Source organism: Scyliorhinus canicula, chromosome 13, assembly GCF_902713615.1.
Source record: "Scyliorhinus canicula chromosome 13, sScyCan1.1, whole genome shotgun sequence".
Lineage (NCBI taxonomy): Eukaryota > Metazoa > Chordata > Chondrichthyes > Carcharhiniformes > Scyliorhinidae > Scyliorhinus > Scyliorhinus canicula.
In genome coordinates this window covers 27,998,472-28,025,081 of record NC_052158.1, presented here as the reverse complement: position 1 = coordinate 28,025,081, position 26,610 = coordinate 27,998,472, and the positions used below count along the sequence as shown (strand labels likewise).

The window sequence follows — 26,610 nt, the reverse complement described above, 5'->3', positions numbered from 1 at the left end:
CTACGCCACCGTGCCACCCATGAGCGGTGTTAATTAAAAAAAAAAAATTTAGATTACCCAATTATTTTTTCTATTAAGGGGCAATTTAGCGTGGCCAATCCACCTACTCTGCACATTTTTGGGTTGTGGGGGCGAAACCCACGCAGACACGGGGAGAATGTGCAAACTCCACACGGACAGGGACCCAGAGCCGGGATCGAACCTGTGACCTCAGCGCCGTGAGGCAGCAGTGCTAACCACTAGGCCACCGTGCTGCCCCAGCGGTGTTAAATTAACCACATGATGCACAGGGGATTATTCTGTGTAGGGGATCTTCAAAGGCTGCGAAGAACAATCGCTCTGCATTTGCGCAACTGGATTACATGAAATGTACAGCTGAATGTACAGCACAAGGGGGCTGTTTAGCACAGGGCTAAATCACTGGCTTTGAAAGCAGACCAAGCAGGCCAGCAACACGGTCCGATTCCGTAACAGCCTCCCCGAACAGGCGACGGAATGTGGCGACTAGGGGCTTTTCACAGTAACTTCATTTGAAGCCTACTCGTGACAATAAGCGATTTTCATTTTTTTCATTTTCATTTCATTTAGCCCAACCGGTCCCTGCCAAAGTTTTATAGAATAGTACAACCCAGAAGGGGGCCATTCAGCCCATTGAGTCTGCATTGGATCATTCAACGGGTTAGCCTCACTTCACCCCCTCGCCACCCATTTCCCCATCCCCCATATCCTGTGATGCTTCTTCTTCCTCAAACACTGATCCAATTCTCTGTCTCTCTGGAGAAAGCAACATGGACTCCTAAACAGGGACCCGTTCTCCGTCGACAACATGTTCAAGCCTTCCGACGTTGTTTGAATTTTCCGGGAACCTGCCCCCAGTTTGTGCCCCGGTTCTTTCTCCCATTTTTATGATCCAGGACCAGATCCCAATAGTGGCTATGATATTTGACAGAAACCCCAATATTTTATTTTCATTTTGTAAGGCTATGATGCAAGGGTACCTCGCTCCAGAGTGATTTCACACAAAATAAGAATGTGGTATATTAAAATAAACTGTATTACTAACATAGTTTTAAAATAACTTTAACAGCACACCAGAAAATAGCTTACAATTATCCCTTAAACAATGCTAATCAATACAATAACCCTTAACTGCCATCTTTATTTCCACTCAAATAACAAGACTATCTCAAGTCCCAGTCCACTACTAAAAACAGTTAGCACTCAGAAATACCTTCTGTATAGATGTCTTGAATATTCCACTTTGGGGACGGCATGTGGCACAGTGGTTAGCACTGGGACTGCGGAGCTGAGGAACCGGGTTCGAATCCCGGCCCAGGGTCGCTGTCCGTGTGGAGTTTGCACATTTTCCCCATGGCTGCGTGGGTTTCACCTCCACAACCCAAAAATGTGCAGGTTAGGTGAATTGGCCATGCTAAATTGCCTCTTAAATTGGGAAAAATAATAATTGGGTACTCAAATTTAAAAAAAAGAATATTTCACTTTGAGAAAGAGAGATCTTTTGAAAAGAATAAAGAAAAGTACAGCACAGGAACAGGCCCTTCGGCCCTCCATGCCTGCGCTGACCATGCTGCCCGCCTAAACTAAAATCTTCCACACTTCCAGGATCCGTATCCCTCTATTCCCATCCTATTCATGTATTTGTCAAGATGCCCTTTAAACGTCACTATTGCCCCTGCTTCCGCCACCTCCTCCGGCAGCGAGTTCCTGGCACCCACTACCCTCTGTGTAAAAACCTTGCCTCGTACTTCTCTAAACCTTGCCCCTCACACCTTAAACCTATGCCCTGCTTTAAAGGAGAGCTGACACCCTGTCAGAATAATGCAGGATCTCTGGCTGAATTTCTCCAGAACCCTTCTCAGCTCACCTTCCAGCCAAAAGCTAAAACTCTGAAGAAACTTTAACACTTGGCTGTTCAACCCCTGGCTCCTCCCATTAACTACATCATCGTGTTAAGCCGAACACAATGTCTCTAATTAACGACTCCACAGGAAACACTCAATATAAATAAAAGTCCATCCCACCAAACTTTTACAATGCTTTAATTGCACCTCTGGCTCCAGAAAGCCGAGCTGTCCTGCAAACCAGGATTGCTAAAAAACACCACTGTAGCAGTCACACACACTAACCCAGGTGTTTAACCCTGACTGCACCAAATACAGATACTGTAACATATCTGAAATTCCTATGTTTGTCCCACTATGGCAATGCCTCGGATAGCAGAGTCAAACTTGCAACCACTCGGCACTCTATTCTCCTGCAGTATAAATTGTTGTGAGTGTTTGAAATTTGGAGTTCTTGATTCTGTCCTGACGGAAGGCTTTGGCAACATGTTTCACTTTTCATTAATATGCAAGTATCAGACATTCACAAAGAGATTGGAGTGGGAGTGGGAGTGGGGGGAGGAAAGAGGGTCAGTGACATGTGCAGAAACTATTTTTAAAAATCGGTAGCACGCAAGTAGAGGGGACAGGCAGAAGCAGGTGGCGTGAGGCTAGACAAGAGATAGATGCTTGTCGCTCACCCTTGTTCCCGATGTTCAGCCTGCCTTGGCGGGTCCTGGTCAGAATCTGGAAAAAGAAGCTTCTGTTATACTCTACATTAACAGTTTCATCCCCCCGGCACCCGCCCGCCATTTTCCACTGGGTGCCTCAAAAGGACAAGGATTATAGAATCCTTCGTCTCAGCTCATGCACGGGCTTGCGTACGATGAACTACCCAGTTCTCCTACCCTGCGCTTGTTTTGTGTTGTGGGGGTGAAACCCACGCAGACACGAGGAGTATGTGCAAACTCCACATGGACTGACTCAGGACCAGGATCGAACCTGGGTCCTCAGTGCCACAGGCAGTAATGCGGACCACTGCGCTACCCCGTTTGGGAGTATATTTTGTTTTTAAATGATAATTCTTGGGAACTGGGTGGTGCTGGCATGGTCGGCATTTATCACGCACTCCTAGTTGTTGCTCCCAAGTGCGCCAAGAGTTGGTCACAGTGGCGTGCATTCAGACAGACACACGCATACACCAGAGCACCGTGACCCCACACACATTGCCCCATCACCCCCCCTCCCACGCGCTCACATTGCAATCCCCCCCCAACCAGGGGCGCACACACTGCAGCCCCCCCACCCACGGGCACACACACTGCAGCCCCCCCACCCACGGGCGCACACACTGCAGCCCCCCAACCCACGGGTGCACACACTGCAGCTCCCCCACCCACGGGCGCACACACTGCAGCCACCCCACCCACGGGCGACACAACGCAGCCCCCCCCCCCACATGCCCAGCTATTACCTGGAAACTGGTTGGAAAGGCAGCTGCTTAACAATTTAATTGCTCACCCGCTGGTCTTGGCCTCTCTGCCACGCATTCCGGAGACTGGACGCTATTCTTGTTGTAGCGACTGTACATGTTGCCCATGGCGACCATCCCCTGCTGCTCCGGTGTGCTGCTCCAAGGACAGATAAGAAAAACAGGGAGGGTGGGGGTGCAGAAAAAGGATTGGGATGTGGGCGAGGGGAAAAGGTGGAGAATTGATTGATGAGGAGGAGAAAGGATGGGTGGTGGAGGAAAGACAGAAGAGGCAGAGAACATCGCGAGGAGAAAAGGATAAAGGAGACAATGCAGTGTGCGGAAGCGAAGTGGAAAATAATGGGATGGGTGGAAACAAAATAATGAGAATGTCAAGCTAATGAAGCTATGAATGAGACAGGTAATGATCCAAATAAACTCAAAAGCTGAATGAAACCATTCTTTTGGCAGGAGGGCAACAGCAGTATTTTACTTCATCTAAAAACTAACCAACCACCCTCCGTGTGATGCACACTGTATTATTTCACCACTGTAGTTTAGGAGGTGTAACTGCTGGGATTCTTCCAAATCGATGGTTGTTACAGATTGGGAATGGCGTTCCTTGCCTTTTCTCTCTCTTTAAAAAAAAAGTTAAACCAACATAAAAGTTAAAAGAACGCCAGCTGGTTCATCACCACATCTCTGCTGCGTGGGATCTTGCTGACCAGCAAATTGGTGGCTATGTTGCCGACACCAGTTCACATGGCTGCAAAACATTTTGCGACCGTCTGCGTGGAGTCTGCACATTCTCCACCGTGTCCACGTGAGTTTCCTCTGGGTGCTCCGATTACCAACCCAGTTCAAAGATATGCAGGTTAGGTGGATCAGCCATGCTAAATTGCCCCTTATTATCCAAATGTTAGATGGGGTTACGGCCTAGGTAGGGAGCTCTTTCAGGGAAACTCAATGGGCCGACTGGCCTCTTTCTGAACTGCAGGGATTCTGTGATTCTCTGTGAGGTGAGTCGCTATTTACTCAACATTTGTTCAGGGAAGTTTTCAGATTCGAAAGCATGCCTCCGGTTCAGAGGCCACCGACTGCTGGCATTAAGTCACCAGTTGATGCCCCCATTACAGTGAAGGTAGTAACATTCTCCTTTTAGCACGCTGTTCGCAAAACTCCCACGGGATTGTACGTGTTGGAAGTTGGGTGATATGCTGTTTGACAAGGAGAGGGGTACCATGGCTTATCCTGCTGCTTAAATCTACGCAGGTCAGCTGAGAGGCTGCAGTTATTCAAGCTCTTGAGCTTTCTCTTCCAGTGCACACATTGGAAATGATTGGCTGCCATGTCTTCACACTTGCCAGTGCCCCCCCCCCCCCCCCGTCCCCAGAGGTATGACACACAGATTTGCATCAGGCAGCACGCGAAGTGTGAATATATCCACATCTGCAAAATTGTTGCTCATAGATCAGTTGCGAAACTGAGTGAGGAGTATCGGTTTAAAAAGCCCGAGAGAACATCTGGGGACACATGCGGGCAAATTAAGCTGGGCAGAAAACAAAACCCAAAGATAGAAGCAAATCACCACGGATGGCAGAATCTGAAACAAAAACAGACAACCTCAGCAGGTCGGACAGCATCTGTGGAGAGAGACGGGAACTCGTGTTTCAAGCCCGGGTGACAAGTTCTCTCTCTCCATGGGGACCTGCTGAGGTTGTCCAGCATTTTCTGTAAACCTAATGAAGCCACAGTGTAAAGGAGCAATGAGAAATGTGGATAAAACAGTGGTCTGTCTCCCATTATAGGAGAGGTATTGAAGCCAAATGAGTGCGACCAGCACAGACTAACCAGGAATATTCCAGAAATAGGAAGCTGCAATTACTAGGATATGGTGACCCTGGGACTATTTTCACTGGAGCGGAGGAGGCTGTCAGGAAATTTGAAATAGGCTTTTATAATTCTGAGGACCGATTTTCTTTTTTTTTTGGCTCAACAGGAATTGCCAATTTAAAATGGCCATTTAGAAAGTGTGGAGCAAAGCGAGGAGAGGTTTATCCACACAGAGCATGGCGACAGCGCGAGTGATCTACCATAGGGAGTTATTTCTGGGAAAATTGGATAAGTGTTCAACTTGGTTTTCATTTTAGTGGGGGGGGGGGCAGGAGCAATTGTGTGCACGTTTCATGTCCCCAGACATGGATAGGAAAAACAAAGCCCAATGTTCACACTCTAAACAGTCCAGTGACTCCTACGATAAGGTGTGCGCATGCACGCAAGTGTTGATCAAGAAATCAGCGATGATGCACCCTGCACTATCGCTCAGTTGGCAGGAGTGCTGGTTCTTGATGCAGAGTGAGGCCAAAGCTGCAGGTTCAATTCCTGCTCCGGCTGAGGCTATTCATGAGGTGTGGTGATGCTCAGGTTAAATCACCACCAATCAGCTCTCCCCCTCAAGTCATCTGGGACTATGGCAACTTTACTTTTACTTGAATGCCACACGGACCACCTGGGCTCAGGAGAAAAGCCGCTTGGATGAGGCTCCGGTGTGGGACTCTCGTCCAGAGGGTGGGATGCTGGAACCTACCTGCTCTCGGGTGGTATTTTGACTAGAAAGCAGGGGAAGCTGCCGACGGACGCTAATAAACGGCGTGATTGTTTCACCGTTGAGCCTGAGACTATCCGGCTGCCAGGTGAAACAGTCATGGCTTTCAGATGCAATGGAGCAAGAGAGGAGATGCCCACACTGAGCGTAGGGAGAGATGGTGGTGTTGTAGAAGTGTCACAGGACTAGCAATTCAGAGGTCAATGCTAATGTCTGGGGAACAGGGCTTCGAATCCCACCACAGCAGCTGGTGGAATTTAAATTGAATGAATAAATCTTGAATTATAAAGCTGGTCTTAGTAACGGTGATCACGACGACCATTACCTCGTGTCATTAAGGGCTATCAGGCTCACTAACGACCTTGCTTTCAGGTAGGAAATCTGCCAGTCAAAGCGGTGTGGCCTATGACTCCAGGCTCCCACAGCCAGCAAGGTGCGTGGTTGACTCTGAGCTGCCCAGGCAGCACAGTGGTTAGCACTGCTGCCCCATGGCACCGAGGTCCCAGGTTCGATCCCGGCTCTGGGTCACTGTCTGTGTGGAGTTTGCACATTCTCCGTGTTTGCGTGGGTTTCGCCCCCACAACCCAAAAGATGTGCAGGGTAGGTGGATTGGTCATGCTAAATTGCCCCTTAATTGGAAAAAATTAACTGGGTACTCTAAATTTAAAAAAAAAGACTCTGAGCTGCCTTCAATTAAAGGGCAATTAGGGGCGGGCAAAAAAAATGCAGGCCCAGCCAGCGACACACACATCCCACGAAAGAAGAAAAATAAACCTCCAATCTGCAGTTTCCAATCTAATAAAAGTTCCCGACTGAAAACATCATCGCATACAGTGGATGTTTCAGCTAACGCATTTCACAGCAGCAGGCACATGCAGGAGATGCACTGTTCCCTCCTGCCAACCCGCAGTGTGGATAGATATGGAGTTTTACATTGAGGCCCTCCCCACCCCCATTGTCGTGCCTGGTGTGAAAGGGAGGTTGAGCACGGCGGGAAGTGCTTAAAGTGCAAGACTTCCAAAAAAAAAACTATTGTCTCATAGCCTATTTCTGCAGCAGCAAGCAACCCTCAAAAATGTCCATTTGGCCACCGATCGGAAATAAAAAAGGATGTGTGGTGGAGGGGGTCCGGGGGCAGGGGGAGGATTTCAAGGGACCTTGCAACTGTCAGCAATCAGTTCGACCTCCATGGCAACTACTGCTGCCTCGGAGCTTGCAACCTCAAATCTCGTCACCCCAGCCCCATTGGGGCTCATGGCCCACCGTTTGGAAAGCTCCGATTTACAGGAACTCACACCGCAGGGCACACCAGCAGAAGGCTTATTGAGAAATCGGTAGGAAGGTTGGGGGGGGGGGGGGGGGGGGGGGGGGGGGGAGAACAGAAAAAACAAAACAAGCACCAGAAATTGGGAGGTCTGATCACCCAGGGCTTTATTGTAAACATAGAAACTACATTGCAGGGTCTTTCGATCACTTATTTTGTTACAGACATGCAGGAACTAAAACAAACGCACACACATCCAAGCTAGGACCATTGAGAAAGACGAAGAGAAGATCACACCGATCCGACAGCCAACAGATACGCTATTCCTAACCGTAACATCACAAGCCACATCTGAGTCAGAACCCAGAGACAAATCCGCTCCCCCCGCCTGCCAAAGGTTTGACAACCTTCCCCCCCAACCCCCCCTCCCCCAACTTCAATATATCTCACCACTTCTGGATTGGCACCAGAAGCTACAGGAGTCAAGCTGAGAAAACCGGAGGGGTTGGACGTGATGACGATTTTACACCCCACCCGATTTCAATCTCTGTTGACTTCAAAGAGTATTGCAAGGATGGGAGTGCCACTTGGATCCTGCTGCCCCTAACATCCATCTGCCCTGGCCTACACTTGACTCTCAGGACCGGTTCAGTTCAATTGCCTAGACTGCTGGTTGATGAAGCAGAGCTAGGCCAGTAGTGGGGATTCCATTCGCCTGAGGTGTGGTGACCACCAGTCAGCTCTCTCCCTCAAAGGGAAAAGCAGCCTATGGTCACCTGAGACTATGGCAACTTTCCCTTTTACACTTGACTCTGTTCCCACATTATGTGGTGGATGCAATTTCCTATGAAGTGATCTCGGAAGTCACTCGGGGCAACTAGAGTGTGGCAATAAATTCAGTTCACCATCCCACAGAAAAATAAAAATAAAATCCCTTTTGCTGCCTCACTCCACGCACATATTTTTTCAATTGGACAAACCCATGTGCTTTTTCCCTCACTAACTCAGAAAATGCTTTAAAAAGTTCCCCCCCCCCAACAAATTCAGTCACAGGACGTGGACAATGTTGTCGCTAAGTATTGTGCATGACCTGTTCTTTTATTTGCATGGTGTCGGCGTTGCTGTCCTCGCACGATACAAGTAGACAACGAGTAGTTTGCACACTCTCGCCGTGTTTGCGTGGGTGTCACCCCCCCAACCCAAAGATGTGCAGGTTAGGTGGATTGGCCACGCTAAATTGCCCCTTAATTGGAGAAAATTAATTGGGTACTCTAAATTTAAAAACAAAAGGAGACAACGAGTAGCCAGTGTGATCCCTTCTAGGTTGCCGTTCAGTTGTACGAGGGGAGGGCAGGAGTGCATTGGAAATGGGCAATGCAGGCCAGCATTTGTTACCTAATTCCCCTCGAGAAGGTGGCGAGTGACCCATTTTCCTGAGCCGCTGCAGACCATGTGGTGTAGGTCACACCTTGTGCTGTTAGGGAGGAGCTCCAGGATTTCGATCCAGGCACAGTGAAGGAATGGCCGATATATTTCCAAGTCAGGATGATGAGTAACTTGGAGGGGAACTTCACAGGTGGTGGCTTTCCCATACACCCACTACTCTCGTCCTTCTAGATCAGGGATGGGCAAACTACGGCCCGCGGGCCGCATGCGGCCCGCCAAAGGTATTTCTGCGGCCCACCAAGTCATTAAAAAAAAAAAAATGTTTTTTTTTTTTAAAATTTTTTTTTTAAGGTTAATGGGGGGGGGGGGGGCTGTTGGGTTACTTACTGGTATAGGGTGGATACGTTGACTTGAGTAGGGTAATCATTGCTCGGCACAACGTCGAGGGCCGAAGGGCCTGTTCTGTGCTGTACTGTTCTATGTTCTATATGAGGCGCCCAGAATCATAACCGGGTGAAGTAATTATTTTACTTAATATACTATGCGGCCCTTTGTGAATTGTGAATTTCTGAATGTGGCCCTTGCACGGAAAAGTTTGCCCACCCCTGTTCTAGATTGTGGAGGTCGCGCGATTGGAAGATGTGGCCTAAGGAGCCTTGGCGAGTTCCTGCAGTGCATCATGTAGATGGTAAACACGGCTGCTACTGTGTACCAGTGGTGGAGGGAGTGAATGTTTGTTGATGGGTACCAATCCATTGTGGGGGTGAAACCCACGCAGACACGGGGAGAATGAGAAAACTCCACCCGGACAGTGACCCAGGGCCGGGATCGAAACCGGGTCCTCGGCGCCGTGAGGTAGCAGTGCTAACCACTGTGCCGCCCTATTTTGCTCTTACTTATAAAGATAAAAATGTAATAGGCTTTGAGTGAGAGGAAGGGCAGGGTGGGGGATAAAGAACAAAAGGGACGGTCTTGTGCTAGAAGAGATTAAAGAACAAACTATTTCACGGTTCCAAAGAGCGTGGGCAGAAACAAAGGATGTGTCCAGGTGAGGAGAGAATGGCTACTCGCAGCTAACTGGAATGCAGCATGAAGGGAGCGCGAGAGTGAGAAGGAAAAGTTAAATCTATCACATTTCTATTTTTCTTCCGTTCTGCTGAAATGACACCTCGACGTGAAACACTAACCCTGTTTCTCTCCACCGAAGTTGCCCAAACGCTGTGCACTTCCAGCATCTTCACTATACTGCCTTTCTTTCAACTTCCACTTGTGACCATGGAGTGATTGGTCACATAAAGGGCTGTTCCTGTTCAAATTCACAGAAAAGGGCTCTCTTTACCCAGATCCAGGTGGAATTTTGATGAAAAGGTGTAGGTGAATGTTAGAGGAGTAGTTTACCCCTGGAATGGTATGTCTTCTGATCACCGGACCCGGCAGAAAACAGAGAGAGGTTTGGCTGGAAAGTTAAAACAGTCTTGTGCTTCACAGACAGTCTCTTCCAGCATGCAGGCGGGGGAGGGGCAAGCTGTAAGGCCCCAGATTCAGGAACTGATGACTTTTATCAAGGAGGAATTCCATAAACAGAGGAAAGAAATGCATGAGGATCATGCAAAGTCCATTTCAGAAGCTGTGGCACCCCTGAAGAGTACTTTGGAGCAGATGGAGAGGTGTTTGGATGTGTAGGGGTCACAGATTTGGGTGATTGAAGGAGTGATCTCGGACCACAGCTATAGTGTGGTGGCTCTGGAGGCGGAGGTGGGGCTCCTAGGAGACCTTTGTAAAACACTGAGGGCAAAAGTGGAGGAGCAGGAGAATGCCTCGAGGAGGCAGAACCTGTGAATAGTGGGACTGCCTGAAGGAGTGGAAGGTGTGAGTGCCACAAGGTACGTCTCGAGGATGCTGGCGGGACTTGTGGCAGAAGGGGTGCTAGATAAGGCACCTGAAGTGGACCGAGCGCACAGGTCTCTGAGGCAAAAGCCTCGAGCTGGGGAGGCGCCGCGGGCGGTGATCGTGAGACTCCATAAATTTGTGGAGAAAGAGAAAATTCTACGGTCGGCCAGGGAGAAGCGTAGCTGCGACTGGCAGGGAAATAACATCTGGATTTATCAGGACATCGGAACTGAGTTTGCAAAACAGCGGGCAGGTTTCAACAAGGCGAAGGCGGTGCTGTACCGGCGGCATATCAGGTTTGGGGTGCTCTACCCGACGAAATTACGGGTGACGTTCGGAGGCAGGGAGTATTATTTTTGAGACCCCAGAAGCAGCCGAAGACTTCATTAAGGAGAATAAACTGGAGTGGACAATGCTTGGGAACCAGGGTGCTGGCACTATGTAATGGTCGGGAGCATGTTTGAAGTGGATGTAGGGATTGGGGGATTTTCGTCTTTTTTTGAATGAAAATCGCTTATTATCACAAGTAGGCTTCAAGTGAAGTTACTGGGAAAAGCCCCTAGTCGCCACATTCTGCCGTCTGTTTTGCGGCAGGGGGGAGGGGGGGGGGGGTTTATGTTCAATGTTGAGATTGTAAGGAGTTGTAGGGGTGAAAAGTTTATGTGGGGATGGATGTTCCCATCCCCCCTCCTGTTTTATGGGACTGTGCGTGTTTATCATCTGTTTGTTTGCTTTTGGAGAAGGCTACCTGGAGTTAGAAGAGGTCCTTGTTTGGGTGGGGGAGGGTAAGGCTAGCAGGAGGCCTTCTTCTTTGAGTGGAGGAGTGGGGGCGGAAAGAGATTGTGCCTTTGGGCAGGGGCAGCCACGGTAGCAGGTTATGCTGGTGAACGGACGTGAAGTGGTGGGGGAGAAGGCCAAGAGGGGTGGCCCGGGGAAAGGGGAAGTGGGGGGAGGGAAGAAGGGGAAGGGGAAAAGCAGGAGGGGGGTTTCTGCGATGCGGCAGGGGGTGAGATGATGTGGTCAAGGACGAAAAAAAGGGGCCATCTAGGATGGGCTAGGTACAGAGTGGAATTAAAGGGGCAGGCATTAAGTGGGGAAGATGACGGACGGTAGAGGGGATTGGAGGCACAAGCCTCCGGTAAGGTTTGTAATGTGGAACATCCGGGGACTGAATGGGCTGGTTAAAAGGTTGCGGGTGTTCGCGCATCTCGGGAGCTTGAAAGCGGGGGTTGTCTTTCTGCAGGAGACTCACCTCCGTATGAAGGGCCAGGTTAGGTTAAGGAAGGGGTAGGTCGGGCAGGTTTTTCACTGGGGTTTGATTTGAAATTGAAGGGTCCAGTGATTTTAATGATCAAAAAAATGGGATTCGGGATTGCGAATGAGGCGAGTGATCCAGGTGGGAGATATGTGATTGTGAGTGGGGTATTGGAAGGGGCACCGGTAATCTTGGTAAATGTGTATGCCCCAAATTGGGATGATGTGGGTTTTATGAGGGGGTTGCTGGCAGCAATCCGGGATTTGGCCATGTACCAGTTGATCATGGGAGGAGATTTTAACTGTGACCTGGAGCCGAGGATGGATAGATCGAGCCCCAGGTCGATCGGTAGGGTACGAAAGGCAAGGGAGCTGGGGGGGTTTATGGAGAGGATGGGTATGGTGGATCCATGGCACTTTCAGAACCCAGGGGGAAGGGAGCATTCCTTCTTTTCACACGTATATAACGTGTATTCGAGGATTGATTACTTTGCAGTGAGTCGGGAGATTTTAGTTGGGGTGTAGGGGGCAGAGAATGTGGGGATAGTTATCTCGGACCATGCACCCCACTGGCTGGATATTCAGTTCAGTATGGGACAAGAGCAAAGGCCGGAGTGGAGGTCTGACTCTGGGTTGTTGGTGGATGGAGGTTTTTGTGATAAGGTGCGGTTGGCGATTAGGGATTATGTGGAGTTCTATCAGAATGGGAAGGTGTCGGCGGGCATTTTTTGGGAAGCACTGAAGGCAGTGGCCCGGGGAGAAATTCTCTCATTTATGGTTCGTGCGAATAAGAAAAGGAGGGCAGAGCATGACCGTCTAGCGAGCAAGAAAGTGGAGGTGGACGGACTATTCAAAGGTGCCACCGTGGAGGGATTGGCGAGGAGGAAAAAGTTGCTGGGGCAATTTGACAGGCTGATAATGAGGAGGGCGGTAGGGCAAGAGGGGTGCAATACGAGTATGGAAAGAAGGCGAGCTGCATGCTGGCACACCAGCTGCATGGGCAGGCTGCGTCCAGGGAAATATTGAAGATCCGGATTGGGGCTGGGGATGTGGTGTCAGGGCCAGGGCAGATAAATGAGGCATTGAGAGAGTATTACCAGGGACTCTATGAGGCAAACCCAGGAGGAGAGGAGGAGGGAGACATGGGGCGGTTTCTGGACGAGCTGGAATTTCCCCAGGTGGAGGGAGCAAAGGGGCAGGTATTGGAGGAGCCCCTGGGGCTGAGGGAGGTGCTGGATAGTATCAGGGGTATGAAGTCGGGGAAGGCCCCTGGGCCAGATGGGTACCCGGCAGAATTTTATAAGGAATTTGCAGTGGACCTGGCACCACATCTGTTGGGGGCGTTTAATGAAGCACTGGAGAAGGGGAAGTTGCCGGAGACGATGATGCAAGCAGCAATTACACTAATCCCAAAAAAAGGGAAGGATCCGGTGGAATGTGGGTCGTGTAGACACATATCACAATTGAACACCGATGTGAAAGTATTGGCCAAGTTGTTGGCGGGGAGGGTGGAGGATTGTGTCCCGGGAGGTGGTTGCAGAAGATCAAACAGGCTTCGTGAAGGGCAGGCAGCTTGCAAGTAATAGAAGACGCATGTTGAATGTGGTGATGAATCCATCGAGAGCTCTGGTACCGGAGGTGGTGGTGTCCATGGACAAGGAAAAGCATTTGATCGGGTGGAGTGGCGGTACTTGTTTGAAGTTTTGGGAAGGTTAGGGTTTGGGCCGAGATTTGTGGCATGGGTGTGGTTGCTGTATGTGGTGCCAAGAGCAAGGATGGGGACGAATGTAATGAGCTCACGAAGCTTTGACTTACACAGGGGTATGAGGCAGAGGGGTGCCCGCTGTCGCCGCTGCTGTTTGCGCTGGCCATAGAGCCATTGGCGATGGCGCTCTCAGGGGGTCGGCAGGGTGACAGGGGATAATGAGGACACAGAGGGTGTCGCTCTCTGCCGATGACCTCTTGCTGTATGTTTCGGATCCGTTGGAGAGTATGGGAAGGATTATGGGCCTGTTTGGGAGGTTTGGAGGGTTCTTGGGATACAAGCTGAATGTGAGGAAAAGCGAGGTATTCGTGGTGAATGAGCTGGCACAGTGGGCTAATTTAGGGGGTGATGCCATTTACAGTAGCGAGGGATAGGTTATGTACTTGGGGATTCAGGTAGCGAGGGAATGGCGGGGCTCCACAAGTGGAAAAACGAAGCTGGTGGAGGAGGCCAGGGAGGATCTTAAGAGATGGAAAAAACTGCACTTAACGTTGGCGGGGAGGGTCCAAGTGGTGAAAATTAATATTCTGCCGAGGTTCTTGTTTATCTTTCAGGCTTTCCCGATCTCCATACCAAAGGCCTTTTTTCTTAAAGTGGACACAATCATCTCTGACTTTGTCTGGGTGGGGAAGGTGCCGAGGGTGGAGAGGACCCTGCTACAGAGGCAGAGGCAGCTTTGGGGGGGGGGGGGGGGGGGGGGGGGGGGGGGGGGTGGATTGGCATTGCCAAACCTGCGTCATTATTATTGGGCGGCGAATGTGGATAAGGTGCGGCAGTGGTGAGAAGGAGAAGGGGTAGAGTGGGTTAGGATGGAAGAGGAATCTTGTAAGGGGTCTAGTTTGAGGGCTATGGTGACGGCAGCATTGTATTCAGTAGGTATTCAGGGAGCCCAGTGGTGCAGCCCACGGTGGATATAGAATCAGCTGAGGAGGCATTTTAGGGTGGAAGGGATGTCGGTGCCAACGCCGCTGTGCGTGAATCATAGGTTTGAGCCGGGATGGATGGATATTGTATAGAGGAGGTGGAGGGAAGTGGGGCTGGTCAAGGTGAGGGATTTGTATTTGGAGGCAGGGTTCGCCAGTCTGGAGGAGCCAAGGGAGAGAGTAGAGCTGCCGAGGGGTAGTGAGTTCAGGTATCTACAGGTTAGGGACTTCGCACGAAAGGTCTGGAAGGGGAGGGAAGAAATGGGGATATATATGGGGAGCATGGAGGTGAGCAGGTGGTGAAGATCAAGGAGAAATGGGAAGCGGAGTTGGGAGGGGAGGTCAATTAGGGAGTATGGAGTGAGGCACTGCGAAGGGTAAACGGGACCTCCTCTTGTACAAGGATGAGCCTGATACAGTTTAAGGTGGTGCACAGGGTGCATATGACTCGGGCGAGAATGAGTGGGTTCTTTCAGGGGATGGCAGATGACTGAGAGAGGTGCGGGCAGGGGGCCAGCGAATCATGCGTACATATTTTGGGCTTGTGAAAAATTGGGAAGATTCTGGGAGGGGGTGTTCGCGGTCTTAGCCAGGATAGTGGAGGAGGGAGTGGACCCGGACCCTTTGATGCCGATATTTGGCGTTTCAGAGAAGCCGGAGCTCATGGAGAGGAGGAAGGGTGATGTCATGGCCTTCGCCTCTCTGATTGCACGGTGACAAATTTTGCTGGAGTGGCGGTCGGCTTCGCTGCCAGGGGTAGCAACATGGTTGGGTGACCTGTACAACTTCCTGCGGTTAGAGAAGATAAAGTATGAGTTAAGGGGCTCAGCAGGGGAGTTTGAGAAAAGGTGGTGGATGTTTGTGACCGTGTTTGAGGAACTGTTCGTCGCAGGGGGGGTGAAAAAGGAGAAAAATCTGTCCAAACTGTATAGTTGATTGTTGGGAAGAATGTTTGCCGGGGTGTTTATTTGCTGTAACCTACTTTGATACAAGTTTGAATAAAATGCGTTTAAAAAACAAAAAAAATTACTGCCTTTCGTTTATTAAACAAAAAAAGTCGACCAAAACCAATCTCGGTCGACAAGTTGGATGGAGGCGAGAGCAGAACTTACAACAGGACTCACGGGGCAAATTCTCCGGTTGCGCCCCCCCCCTTCCCGGTGACCAGAAATTCCCACCCGAGGCCAATAGACCGTTACACGGTCCGCATCCCACCTGGGGCAATCTTGTGGCAGGCGGGGTGGAAGATTCTAGCCAACAGTCTATTATACGACAACGTCTATTTATTCAACAAGCATGAACACTGCACTATAGCAAACAGTCTACAGAGTCTATCTAAAGAGTTTCTACCAACTACAGAAAGCTGAACTCCTGACTAAGTTACAGCAACACCTCCCAATAAAAGCAGGATTACTCCTGCAGAAAATGCAGTTGGTGGAGGATAGGTACAAACCCAGTCACTTACAACTGCATGGTCTCCCTGTGTGATGATGGGTAAAAGAATTACCCCAGTCAGCATGGAGCCGATGGGAATGGTTTGTGGGTCACTTTAAGATGCTCATATTTTAAAATTAGGGCTGGGAATCGGGGTGCCAACTCCGTTTGGACATATTTCTGGAGGCGTCTTGGCATGACTGTCTCCCCCCCCCCCCCCCCCCCCCCCCCCCCCCCCCCCCCCCCCCCCCTCAAAACACCCAGGCTGCCTGCTGCCCCACCACTGTTCGCCTGACTCGTCCGAGAGTGCATCGCCTTCCCATAGCCAATCTGAAATCAAACATGCCCTTTGTTATGCGGTCAGATGATTTTATATCGCAAAACTACTAACAATAAAGGCCACAACAATTTATACTACACGAGAGGAGTGTTGATTGATTAACAAATGGACTCTGGGGAGGCAATGCCATGGAGGATGCCAGAAGGAACAACTAACGACCAAGCTATTGCTGAAGTTCAAACCAAGCAGGCCGACTCTTGGTCAAGGCATAGCCACCGATGTGAATGAGGGCTTCGCAGTTCACTGTCCTTTGCTGCATCCTCCACAGCTGCCCCTCCCCCCAATCAGAGTCCACTTGTCAATCAACCAACACTCTCCTCTCATGCAGTATAAACTGCTGTGATTGTTTCTGTTGGCAATCTTGTGATCTTTCCTGATGAGTGTGAGATGAAAAACTTTGACAGCATACCACTTTTTCAGCAATGCTCAAGTTCTCTACCAAACGACTATTTTCATTTCATAGCAAGGGAGCATTTGGCCTTTGCTTGTTTCACCACTCAGTGGGGTTATGGCTGATCTGCAATCCAACTCCAAATATCCGCCTTTGCCCCAGAGGAAGGACGTCCTTGCTCCAGAGGGAGTGCAGCGAAGGTTTACCAGACTGATTCCTGGGATGGCAGGACTGACGTACGAGGAGAGATTGAGTCAGTTAGGATTGTATTCGCTGGAGTTCAGAAGAATGAGGGGGGATCTCATAGAAATGTATAACATTTTGTCGGAACTAGACAGGGTGGGAAGGCACAGTGGTTAGCACTGCTGCCTCACGATGCCGAGGACCCGGGTTTGATCCCGGCCCCAGGTTACCGTCTCTGCGGTGTTTGCACATTGCCCCAGTGTCTGGGTGGGGGCATCCATCACAACCCAAATATGTACAAGGTAGGTGAATTGGCCACGTTTAATTGCCCCTTAATTGGAAAAAAAGAATTGGGTACTCTAAATTTATTGAAAAAAAGAACTAGACACGGGAGATGCAAGAATACAGAGCGGCAAGGTAGCAGTTTCCCGCTTGGGTCACTGTCTATGCGGAGTCTGCACGTTCTCCGTGTCTGTGTGGGTTTCCTCCCACAAGTCCTGAAAGATGTGCTTGTTAGGTGAATTGAATGTTCTGAATTCTCCCTCAGTGTCCCTGAACAGGCACCAGAATGTGGCGACGAATGTGCAACAGTAACTGCATTGCAGTGTTAATGTAAGCCTACTTGTGACACTAATAAAGATTATTATTACTATAAGGACGTTCCGATGGTGGGGGTGCCGAGACCAGGGGTCACAGTCTGAGAATACGAGGTAAACCTGAGGACTGAGATGAGGAGAGATTTCTTCACCCAGAGAGTGGTGAGCCGATGGAATTCATTACCACAGGAATAGCGGAGGCACAAACATTGTGTGTTTTCAAGAAGCAGTTAGATATAGCACTTGGGACGCAGGGGATCAAAGAATATGGGGGGAGGGGGGAGCGGGATTAGGCTACCGAGTTGGATAATCAACCATGATCATAATGAATGGAGGAGCAGGCTCGAAGGCCTCCTCCTGCTCAGAGTTCCAATTTTTCTATGCCTTTAATACCTTTGGTTAACAAAAATCTATCAAGCTCAGATTTAAAATGAACAATTTATCGTGCTTCAATTGTCATTTGCTTCCAGCATTCTACACGCGGAGGAACATTTCCTAATTTTCCGCCTGAAAAAGGCCTGGCTCTGATTTCTAGTCCACATCCCATTTCAAAATTCTCCCAAATAATTGTGCGTCATTCACCCTATCATCGGTTTCCACTCAGCGCCCCCCCCCCCCTCTCCCCAATATATTGAAACCTTCAATCAAATCATTCCCCCCCTCAACCAGGAAAAACATTCCTAATTTGCATAATCAGTCCTGTATGTTAACCCTTCGCAGTCCAGCTATCATCCCATTAAACCTCCCTCCAAGGTCAATATATCCTTTGTGCAGCACAACTTCTAATCCCTTTTGATTCTAGTCCTTTAGATATGACAGCCAGCATTCTTCCCCTCCCACCCCCAACCCCCCCCCCCAATTCTTTTTAGGTCAATGTGAAAATCCACTTGCCACATGTTTTGGCAATTCACTTTTATCAATGGCGCACAGCGCTTTTAGGCTTTCACCTTATGCTACTTACGATGCCACTAGCCGTGGGAGTGTATTAGCTTTCTGATGTGATGCAAAACCAAATGTCTCGTCCACCCTCTTTAGGTTTGATTTTGAAGAAGAGTTCCCCTCGGTGCCCTGGCCACTATTTATCGCTCAAACAACATTGATTTTTTTTTTAAACAAAGGCAGCTTTATGATTTGACAATCTTGCTGCTTGTGGGATCTTGCTGTGCGGAAGCCAGCTCCCACGTTTCCTACATTACAATGGCGACCGCACCAAAAACAAAATGTAGCATTTTTGGTTGACCGTGAAGTACTTTAGAATGTATCCTTGGGTCAGGAAGTGCGCAATCTGAAAAACCTTTGTTTCTACTTCGGTCTCCTGGAGGAGATGGAGAATTTGTGAATTTTGAATACTAGGTGCCATAGATCATTAATAACCTAGAATACTAACCAGGGTCAAAACATGGAGAGATCCTGGCGAGATGCTGATATCCCCTGTGATAGTAAAAGGAAATTAGGCCAGAAGGAGGCCACTTGGCTCACTGGGTCTGCAACAACCCTCCGAAAGAACACCCCACTCAGGCCCACCCCACCGCCCTATCCACATTTCCCCACCAAACCTTTTGGAGCACGTGGAGATGGGAGTTGGATTCCACACACATTCATTCACAAAACAAAAACCTGCTTTGCCCCTTAACCAAGTTGCCTTCCATTTTAAAAAAGTCACGAGTTAAGTTACCAGTGCTCACTCACCATCCACGGCCCACCTTTGAGCCCACAATCTATATCTTTCTGGGCCCCAAGTCCTCTTGCTCAGAAGGATCAACAACGATTTCTCCATTTTGGGAACTAGCACTGCAAACCTAATTTCTCCACCGAAACCATGCAAAATTTTATTTTTGCTTTTAGAAAGTAAAACTGTTCTCCAATTTTATCCCTCCCTCCATGCCGCCTCCCCGCATTCCCCCCACCCCCCAACTCCCACACGACTGCTTTACAGAAGGTGTCAACTGTCCAATATTAGTTGCACACCGTCCTCCTCAAGGACCCAACTGCTCACTTTTAAAACATGAAGCAAAGTGGGTGAATGCTGCTGGCAGACTATTTGACTGCAGAGGCATCAGAGAAGTCCAATTCTCTTCTCTCTCGTGCACACAACACGGGTACACTTTTCTCCACATTGGGAGTGACTGAATGATCTGCGAACCACAGAACCCATGCTGATTCTCTGCTACCTCTCACCTCCCACCCCACCTTAATTCAGGGACGCTGAGGCCAATTGTAATTCTCCTGCTGCTGTCCCAGCCCCATTCGAATTCAGCGAATTCAGGACAGAGAAGGAACCATTTTGTGTGGCTAACAGATGGCACTGGGACAGCTGGCTCGCAACATTATCAACTTTAAAATTGCCAAAGCAATCATGAGGAAGCAACTTTTTTTTAAAAAAGCAATTTCCCGCACAGAGACTACAAGGTCAACAACACGGCTTTTTTTTTTAAGAAAAAACAGGACTAAGTAAAAAAGACATCCGAGAGATCTGTAAAAGGTTAATTAATACAGTTGCTGATCTTACAAGTTTTTAAAAAAAAAGCTTTCAAACAAATTAATTTAGTTAACGGAAGGAGTTGGACATCGTTGAGGAACTATGGAAACAGGAGCATGTTGGACATCAGGAGAATGTCATTTAAAAGAAAGTTGGGAACGAGTGAGGGAGCTGGGAAAGGAAGGAAGGAAGGAGAGTCAGAGACAGAAAAGGAGACCTTAAAGAGCAAGCAAGATCCTGATAGAAGTATATATGAGAATGACACTAACATGGAAGGCACAGGCCGACACGCAAGGCACAGGCCGACACACAAGGCACAAGCGAGAAACAAGGAAGCAATCAGCTCCAAATAAATGCACCCAGATCTAACACAACACATCAAACCTTTCCCCATTAATTTACATTGTACCCATCAATCATTCGAGTTGGTCGGAATCCAATAGGTCTAATCCCTTCCAAGTAACAGCTTGTACAGATTGCTCTTCCGTTCCCACGCTAGAATGCCAAACAGACCTTCCAATTTACTCTTGTCACCTCTGTGGAACTGCCAGTCTCCGGCCCTGCCTTGGCTGATCTGCTGCTGAAACCCTAATCCCAAACCTTTCTCCCTTCTTATATTCGATTCTTCTAATCCTTTCCTGTCCACCCCAAAACCTTCTGCCAATCATAAATGCCAGCTTGTCTGGCCAGCGCAGTGGTCAGCACTGCTGCCTCACGCCACTGAGGACCCAGCTTCGATCCCGGCCCCGGGTCACTATCCGTGCAGCGCTTGTACATCTCCCCGCGTCTCACAGGTCTCACCCCCGCACCTCAAAATGATGTACAGGGTAGGTGGATTGGCCACACTAAATTGCCCCTTAATTGGAAATTTAAAAATAATTGGGTATTCTTAAATTTATTAATAAAATATCAATGCCAGCTTTTCCAAACTTCTTGCTGACCGTGCCCTAACTCACACCAAGTGTCATCCATCCACCTACCCGCTGCCCGTGCTGACGTACACTGGCTCCCGTTTCCACCAACACCTCGATTTTAAAATTCTTATCATGGTCTCCATATCCTCTTCCCCCCCCCCCCCCCCCCCCCCGCGCGCGCGCACACACACCATCTGGCTCACCTGGTCCTCCTCCTGTGGTTCATGAGGTCGTCAGTCTCTCTCGCTCCATTCACCGACTGGGGGTGTGCCACTCTGATGTGTCGCAGTGCCTCCTGGTGGTTGATCTGGGGTCGACCTAGCTGCCGGTAGGGACTGCGGCCCAGGCTGTTTGTGCGGGTCAGGGAGTGCGACTGGTTGAATGGCCAAGGAAGCTCCTGATCTTCGGGGGCGCCTGTCACAGAAGCAAACCGCAGTGAGCCAACAGCCCTTGTGCCAAGGGAAGATTAGGAGAAACCCTTTCTACTGCCAGGAGGAGCAAGTGCAAGAGAACTGGCTGCAAAAGAGGAATTCTCTACCGCAGAATGCTGTGCATGCCCAATCGTTCAATACATTGGGCTGGTGGGACTCACAGCTCTGGGGTAATTCCCTCAGGGAATAAAGGGATTTGGGGAGCAGATGGGAAAATGGAGTTGAAGTCCAAGATCTCTAATGAATGTATTGAATGGTGGAACAGGCTCAACGGGTTGTGTGGGGTCTACGTCTGCCCTTCGCTCTTATTTTCTTAGAATAATCTGTACTACCCGATAGGTTACACAGAAAACCTATGGTACGGGAGAGGCCATTCAGTCCGTCATGTTTGAACTGGAGACAAGGGGAGAATCTGCAACAGAAATCAGCCCCCAGTGTGTTCAAATTCTTTCATTCGACAACAAGGGGAGAATGTGCAAACTCCACACGGATAGGGACCCGGGGCCGGGATCGAACCCGGGTCCTTGGCGGCGTGAGGCAGCAGTGCTAACCACTGCATTGCCCCTCTCTACTGCACTTTCAAGCAGTGAGACCCAGATCCCTACCATTTCCGGATGACAAGGATTACTCCTCAATTCCCCACTAACACTTCTGAAAATTACTTCAAATCTACGCTCCTCTGGTTATTGACCTTTTTCTGCTCAGTTTGCTTTGTGGAAGTTTGTACAATTTTCAAAACAGAATTAGGTGAATTTGAAAAGGAGACATTTTTTTCAGAAAGACCTGGACAATATCCAGGCTGGGGCTGACAAGCGGCAAGTAAAATTCGCGCCACATAAATGCCAGGCAATGACTTTCTCCAACAGGCGAGAATGCAACCATTTCCCCATGACGCTCAATGGCGTTACCATCAACATCCAGGAGGTTTCCACTGAACACAAACTCAGCTAGACTAGCCATCTAAATACTGTGGTGACAAGCTGGGAATTCTGTGCGAGTAGACACACCATCCTGATTTGGAAACTTATCGTAATTCCTTTTATGTCGCTGAGGCAAAATCCCTGCCTAACAGCACTGTGGATGTGCCTACAAACATGGACTGCGGCCGTTCAAGGGGACAGCTTACCACCACCTCTTAAGATTAATTAGGGATAGGCAGTAAATGCTGGCCTATCCAGCGGCGCCCACGCATCAGAAATAATTTTTTGTTTAATTGTGGGGTCAGCAATTTCCAAGATCCAGTAGAGGTGCGATGGGTCAAATGGCCTCCTTCCCTGCTGTAAGGTTCCAAAATATTTTCAATGTCCATGTTAAGCCAGACACCATCTCAATGAATGGTGCAACAGCCTCGAGTGGCTACAAGTAAATGGAGTGAGGGGTCAATGACAGTCCACACACAGTAAATGGAGCGAGGTGTCAGCGATTGTCCGCATGCAGTAAATAGAGTGAGGTCTCAGCGACTGTCCACATGCAGTAAATGGAGCGAGGTGCCAGCGACTGACCACATGCAGTAAATGGAGCAAAGTGTCAGCGACTGTCCACATGCAGTAAATGGAGCGAGGGGTCATTGACTGTCCACATGCAGTAAATGGAGCGAGGGGTCAGCGACTGTCCACGTGCAGTAAATGGAGCAGGGGTCATTGACTGTCCACATGCAGTAAATGGAGTGAGGGGTCATTGACTGTCCACATGCAGTAAATGGAGCGAGGGGTCATTGACTGTCCACATGCAGTAAATGGAGCGAGGTCTCAGCGACTGTCCACATGCAGTAAATAGAGCGAGGTCTCAGCGACTGTCCACATGCAGTAAATAGAGTGAGGTCTCAGCGACTGTCCACATGCAGTAAATAGAGCGAGGTCTCAGCGACTGTCCACATGCAGTAAATGGAGCGAGGTCTCAGCGACTGTCCACATGCAGTAAATAGAGCGAGGTCTCAGCGACTGTCCACATGCAGTAAATGGAGTGAGGGGTCAGCGACTGTCCACATGCAGTAAATGGAGCGAGGTCTCAGCGACTGTCCACATGCAGTAAATGGAGCGAGGCGTCAGCGACTGTCCACATGCAGTAAATGGAGTGAGGGGTCATTGACTGTCCACATGCAGTAAATGGAGCGAGGGGTCATTGACTGTCCACATGCAGTAAATGGAGCGAGGGGTCATTGACTGTCCACATGCAGTAAATGGAGCGAGGGGTCATTGACTGTCCACATGCAGTAAATGGAGCGAGGTCTCAGCGACTGTCCACATGCAGTAAATAGAGCGAGGTCTCAGCGACTGTCCACATGCAGTAAACAGAGCGAGGTCTCAGCGACTGTCCACATGCAGTAAATGGAGCGAGGGGTCAGCGACTGTCCACATGCAGTAAATGGAGCGAGGTCTCAGCGACTGTCCACATGCAGTAAATGGAGCGAGGCGTCAGCGACTGTCCACATGCAGTAAATGGAGCGAGGCGTCAGCGACTGTCCACATGCAGTAAATGGAGCGAGGTCTCAGCGACTGTCCACATGCAGTAAACGGAGCGAGGCGTCAGCGACTGTCCACATGCAGTAAATGGAGCGAGGTGTCAGCAACTGTCACATGCAGTAAATGGAGCGAGGGGTCATTGACTGTCCGCATGCAGTAAATGGAGCGAGGGGTCAGCGACTATCACGCGCTGTGACAGATTAAGGAATCTCTCACCATCCCGCACGGCAATGGAGTATGGTTTGATCTCCTGTTCCACCTTCTTGGGGATGGGCCTGTGAACCAGCCTTTCCCCAGGCACTGCATCACAGAACAAGAGAAAATAATGAGAATACAAAATTGCAAATAATGCAGAAAGCAAAAGACATATTCATACTGCAGCTCAAATGCGTTCGCGTAGGTGTAGCTTCTACCCAAGTTGCCATTTTGCATTGAGTACCATCCTCAGATAGTGTTGAGGTGAATGATGAGCTGATCCAATTACATCTGTCATCGGGCAAGGCGGGGGAGGGGTGCAACGTTTAGTCCAAACACCTAAAACCTACCACCACTCCTCTTTTTACAAACACCATCCAAATTTGAACACCCAAGACGAGTTGATGGGGCAGGCAGATGGTACCAAGATTTAAACCACAGCAGCTTTGACAATGAAACACCCCCACCCCCCCTTCAGATCTCTGAAGGCTCACAGGCACAACCTGGCCATTCAATAACTCAACCCTGTGAATTCCCAGGGGGATTTAATAGTGGCCATATGAAGAAGCAATTTTGGAACTGACCGCCGCTAGCGATATCAATAATAATTTTCACTGAAATTAGGCACCTTAATCCATAAGAAAGGGTGAAACGTAAAGCCAGGAATATTGACTGCAGAACAGGAGAACAGGTCGCTGGGGCGGGGGCATAACCATTGATGCATTTGCAATTCTAAGGGATGTGGATAAAATTAACTCTTTTCGGGGCAGCACGGTGGTGCAGTGGTAGCACCGATGCCACAAGGCGCCGAGGTCCCAGGTTCAATTCCGGCGCTGGGTCACTGTCCGTGTGGAGTTTGCACATTCTCCCCGTGCCTGCGTGGGTTTCATCCTCACAATCCAAGATGTGCAGGTTAGGTGGATTGGCCACGCTAAATTGCCCCTTAATTAGAAAAAACGAATTGGGTACTCTTAAATTTATAGAAAAGAAAATTAACTCTTTTTGACAGAATTACAATCACTACAAAGGGGACACAGGCTTAAACTTAGAAACAGGAAGGTGGATGCAGCTAATTCATATATAGTGTATTAAAGTAACATAATACTCAGGAAAACAATGGAGGCTAAGAGTATCAGCCAATTGAACAGGGAATGGATAAGAAAAGAAAAATTTGCTCGGCACAACCTCTTGTCCCGCGACCAAGAGGATGAACATCTATTCAGGGTTGAGAGTTTCTGTCGTGGATCCTCGTGAGTCGGTCAATTTTTGCACATGGGGCATGATGTCCTTTTATTCCTTCTTTGCCGCCACCCTGCATCATCATTAAGATGTCGTGACTCAAACCATGGTGCGGTTTGACGGACACGTTTTCACCAGCTTGGTGTCAAGCTCCTCCCTCCCAGTCATTATTGTCAATGCTGATGCACTTCTAAGGAAAGTTTCAGAGTGTCTTTGAAACATTTTGTTTGCCCTCTCCTGGAACAGTAGCTATTTGAGAGTGAGGCTACAAGGCCTGTCAGGGGAGGGACGTTTCTGGCCATCCAGACACGGTGTCCAGACCATCAAAGCTGATTTTGCCCGAATGCAGGTGAAGGACACTCGCGCTCGTCTTACGGTCTTCCTATTGAATCCAGAGGTTGGGGCGGAGGTATTATTGATGGGAATTTTTCCAGTGCTTTTACGTGTCTCCGATATTCAGTGCAGGTCTCACTGCAGTACAACAGTGAGGCAACAACAACTGCACTGCAGACTAGAACTTTTGTCCACTTGCGGAGGTCTTTGTTAATGTTGGATCTTCCCCATCAATGGTGGAAGAGGTGGCTAAGGGATATGGAATCACATAATCACAGAATAATACAGTGCAGGAGGCCCTTCAGCCCATCGACTCTGCACTGACGCATGAAAAACACCTGACCTACCTATCAAATCCCATTTGGCAGCACTTGGCCCATAGCCTTGAACGTTATGACATGCCAAGTGCTCATCTAGGTACCTTTTAAAAGGTTGAGGCAACCAACCTCTACCACCCTCCCAGGCAGTGCATTCCAACCGTCATCACCCTCTGGGTAAAAAAGTTTTCCCTCAAATCCCCCTAAACCTCCTGCCCCTCACCTTGAACTTGTGTCTCCTTGTAACTGACCCTATAGCTAAGGGGAACAGCCCCTCCCTATCCACCCTGTCTATGCCCCTCATTATCTTGTACAACTCGATCAGGTCGCCCCTTAGGTTATTTTCGCTGGAGTAGAGAAGACTAAGTCTATCTAACCTCTCTTCATAATTTAAATGTTCCATTCCAGGCAACATCCTGGTGAATCTCCTCTGCACCCCCTCCAGTACAATTACATCCCTCCTATAATGTGACGACCAGAATTGCACACAGTACTCCAGTTGTGCCCGCACCAAAGTTCTATACAACTCCAACATGACCTCCCTGATTTTGTAATCTATACCTCGATTGATAAAGGCAAGTGTCCCATATGCCTTTTTCACCATCCTATTAACCTGCCCTTCTGCCTTCAGAGATCTCTGGACAAACACACCATGGTCTCTGTCCCTCGGAATTTCCCAGTGTCAGGCCTGTCATTGAATACTTCCTTGACAAATTACTCCTTCCAAAGTGTATTACCTCACACTTTTCAGGGTTAAATTTCATCAGCCACTTTTCTGCCCATTTGACCATCCCGTCGATATCTTCCTGTAACCCATGACATTTCCATAAATGACGAACAATAGGGGACCCAGCACAGATCCCTGTGATAATTCACTGGACACCAGCTTCCAGTCAC

General features: G+C 49.1%; 1 protein-coding gene across 2 annotated transcripts in view; it reads right to left on the bottom strand.

The window, feature by feature from the left end:
* atat1 (alpha tubulin acetyltransferase 1) overlaps positions 1 to 26,610 on the bottom strand; it is a 62,145-nt gene that overhangs the window by 1,273 nt on the left and 34,262 nt on the right. The window contains exons 8-11 of one of the 2 annotated variants that reach the window (XM_038815295.1): positions 23,846 to 23,929; positions 20,940 to 21,150; positions 3,363 to 3,469; positions 2,543 to 2,588 (exon numbers count right to left, since the gene is read on the bottom strand). In XM_038815295.1, the coding sequence (XP_038671223.1) occupies positions 2,543 to 2,588; positions 3,363 to 3,469; positions 20,940 to 21,150; positions 23,846 to 23,929 (448 nt within the window). Of the gene's footprint in view, positions 1 to 2,542; positions 2,589 to 3,362; positions 3,470 to 18,443; positions 19,994 to 20,939; positions 21,151 to 23,845; positions 23,930 to 26,610 lie in introns of those variants that run through there. The other variant, XM_038815296.1, reaches the window with a different exon arrangement.